Source organism: Limulus polyphemus, unplaced genomic scaffold (assembly GCF_000517525.1).
Source record: "Limulus polyphemus unplaced genomic scaffold, Limulus_polyphemus-2.1.2 Scaffold3022, whole genome shotgun sequence".
In the NCBI taxonomy this organism is placed as follows: Eukaryota; Metazoa; Arthropoda; class Merostomata; order Xiphosura; family Limulidae; genus Limulus; species Limulus polyphemus.
Window position 1 is genome coordinate 20,993 of NW_013668632.1, and position 2,447 is coordinate 23,439.

The window sequence follows — 2,447 nt, forward strand, 5'->3', positions numbered from 1 at the left end:
GGCTAATTGCCACCGTCTTTAATTCTGAACTGCCGACCAGAGGGAAGGCAACTGGCATGCAGTACCTACAGCCAACTCTTAGGCAGTTCTATACCAACGATCCAATTATGGGATTGGTTGATACATTATAACACCTCAATGCTGAAAGGGCGAGTGTGTTCGACACCGGATTTCGATCCCGCGATTCGCAAGATGCGATCGAGCATCATAACCAACAGGTCTGTATACGAAATAATAATCTTTGTTGACCTCTATAACAAATGGTCGTGACCTTCAAACAAAGGACCATAGTCTGGACAAGAGATGAGTTTCTAGTATAATAATAGGTTGAATACCAATTCTTATTCACGTACAGAAATATGTCCACATTTCAAAGTAAAGCAGCTAGCTTACACCGATTCTTATATCTGTATTATAGACAAGGGAATCGTGGTGCAGCCCTAAAAGTTCTCAAGGAATGTCTGAAGAAAACTGAAGAACTAGACGAATCCAAATCTTTGGAAATGCTGGCAATCTCGAATGTTAAGTTGGGTATCCTCTATACTTCAATGGTAAGAGCGCTTATGAAGTGGCCTTTGTAGCAGAGAGCGATGCGAAAATCGCCAACTTTTACTGTTGACTTGGGGTATTGCCAGTATATTTAAAAGTGTTCGGTGCCTTAAAAAAGGCATGATGAAAAACTAAGATCGCAATTATGCGAGTACATATAGACATATAACACGAATTTACTTGTTTTCTAAACTATAAATACTGTACACGCTTTTATTTTCTTAGAAAAATTTGCTTGTAACAAAAACTATATAGATATATTCGTTTGAACAGACGAATTACGGTAATCCGACAGTTTCATCTTTTGGTGACTAAGAAATAATAAAATAAATACGAATATAATATTGTCTGTAACAAAGATTCCATGCCCATTCAAGTAGCCCTTACTTTTTTGTTTTGAAACACACACACAAAAAACGATCTTTGTTCACGCCACACGTTACAAATATTTTCAACGATAAGCTTGAGAGACAAGTTGCCAATAAATTATTGTGTAATATTTGTTCACGCAACCTAATATAACCTCATTCTTTACAAGTTGGAAATGTAACAGTTTATTGTTGTTTATTCAAAATGTTAAAAAATGTAGTAGCTTCAGGTATAACTATAACGTGTGTCTTGAAGTATATCTTAAGTAGTAAATGTCAATTTTTCATCTAACAAATCTGATAATTCTTATTTGATCTATATATGTCGTTAGTTTAAAAGCTGTTTATTGAGACTTTTAATTAAATTAATACTACAGTTTAGCAAATTAGCATACAACAGTGCTAAATGGCGTTATATATTATCATAATTTGTTTTAAATCAATTCTTAAACAGTTGAAATACTTCGATTTAAAGTAAAATAAAATGCTCAATAGATGGCACCACATTATAATTTGTTTCTTTCTGTTAATATTACTAAAATTACAGTAAAAACTATTACATAAAAACCAAACCGTTTTTTGACTCCGCTGTTTTAAGAAAATAGAATACAGATTTAGTACAATTACAATATAAAAATATTTTTACCATACACGATACCAAAAAAATGAGATTTAACAGTTGTTATTTATCAGGTATTAATGAATCTAATAATTCTGGTTCATAGACACTAAACCCTTGTCTCAGACATTTCCATTTTAATAAAGTATGTACATCATTAGTACACAGGAATGTAAGAAACTGGGGATAAAAACAGTGTGCTCTTCCAACACCACACAGAACCCTCCGGAGTTCCAAGTCTTCTGGTTTTATACCTTTTTTAGTCCACTGTTGGCAAGACAATTGATATGCTTTATTGTAGTGGTCCATAGCCTGCTCGTGGTTTCCCTAAGGTGTAAGGAATGTTTTAACACTTAATAAGTAACCGTTTTGTTAGTGTTTTAGGCTTGATAAGTTTGCATATCTAATCTTGGGATTTGTGTTTTTGGAAATGGATCCATATTTATTAACAGAAATAAAACTGTAACTTACTCGAGGAGGTTGAATATTTTATTGTGTTATAAACAAGAAAAAGCTGATTCTGTTAGTTTGCATGGTTAAACTAAAACTATATGTTAAGTGTTTAGATGGACATTAACTGTCTTAGGTATACATTAACTGTCTTAGCTAGACACTAACTGTATTAGCCAAACAAAAACTGTCTTAGCTAGACACTAACTGTATTAGCTAGACAATAACTGTCTTAGCTATGCACTAACTATCTTAGCCAAACAAAAAATGTCTTAGCTAGACACTAACTGTCTTAGCCAAACAAAAACTGTCTTAGCTATGCACTAACTGTCTTAGCTAGACACTAACTGTCTTAGACAAACAATAACTGTCTTAGCTATGCACTAACTTTCTTATCTAGACAATAACTGTCTTAGCTATGCACTAACTGTCTTAGCTATGCACTAGCTGTCCTAGCTATG

At 33.4% G+C, this 2,447-nt stretch overlaps 1 protein-coding gene across 1 annotated transcript in view; it reads left to right on the forward strand.

The window, feature by feature from the left end:
• LOC106468483 (tetratricopeptide repeat protein 29-like) overlaps window positions 1-2,447 on the forward strand; it is a 14,195-nt gene that overhangs the window by 9,082 nt on the left and 2,666 nt on the right. Inside the window, exon 7 of the mRNA XM_013928913.1 lies at window positions 419-551. Within this exon, the coding sequence (XP_013784367.1) occupies window positions 419-551 (133 nt within the window). The remainder of the gene's footprint in view (window positions 1-418; window positions 552-2,447) is intronic.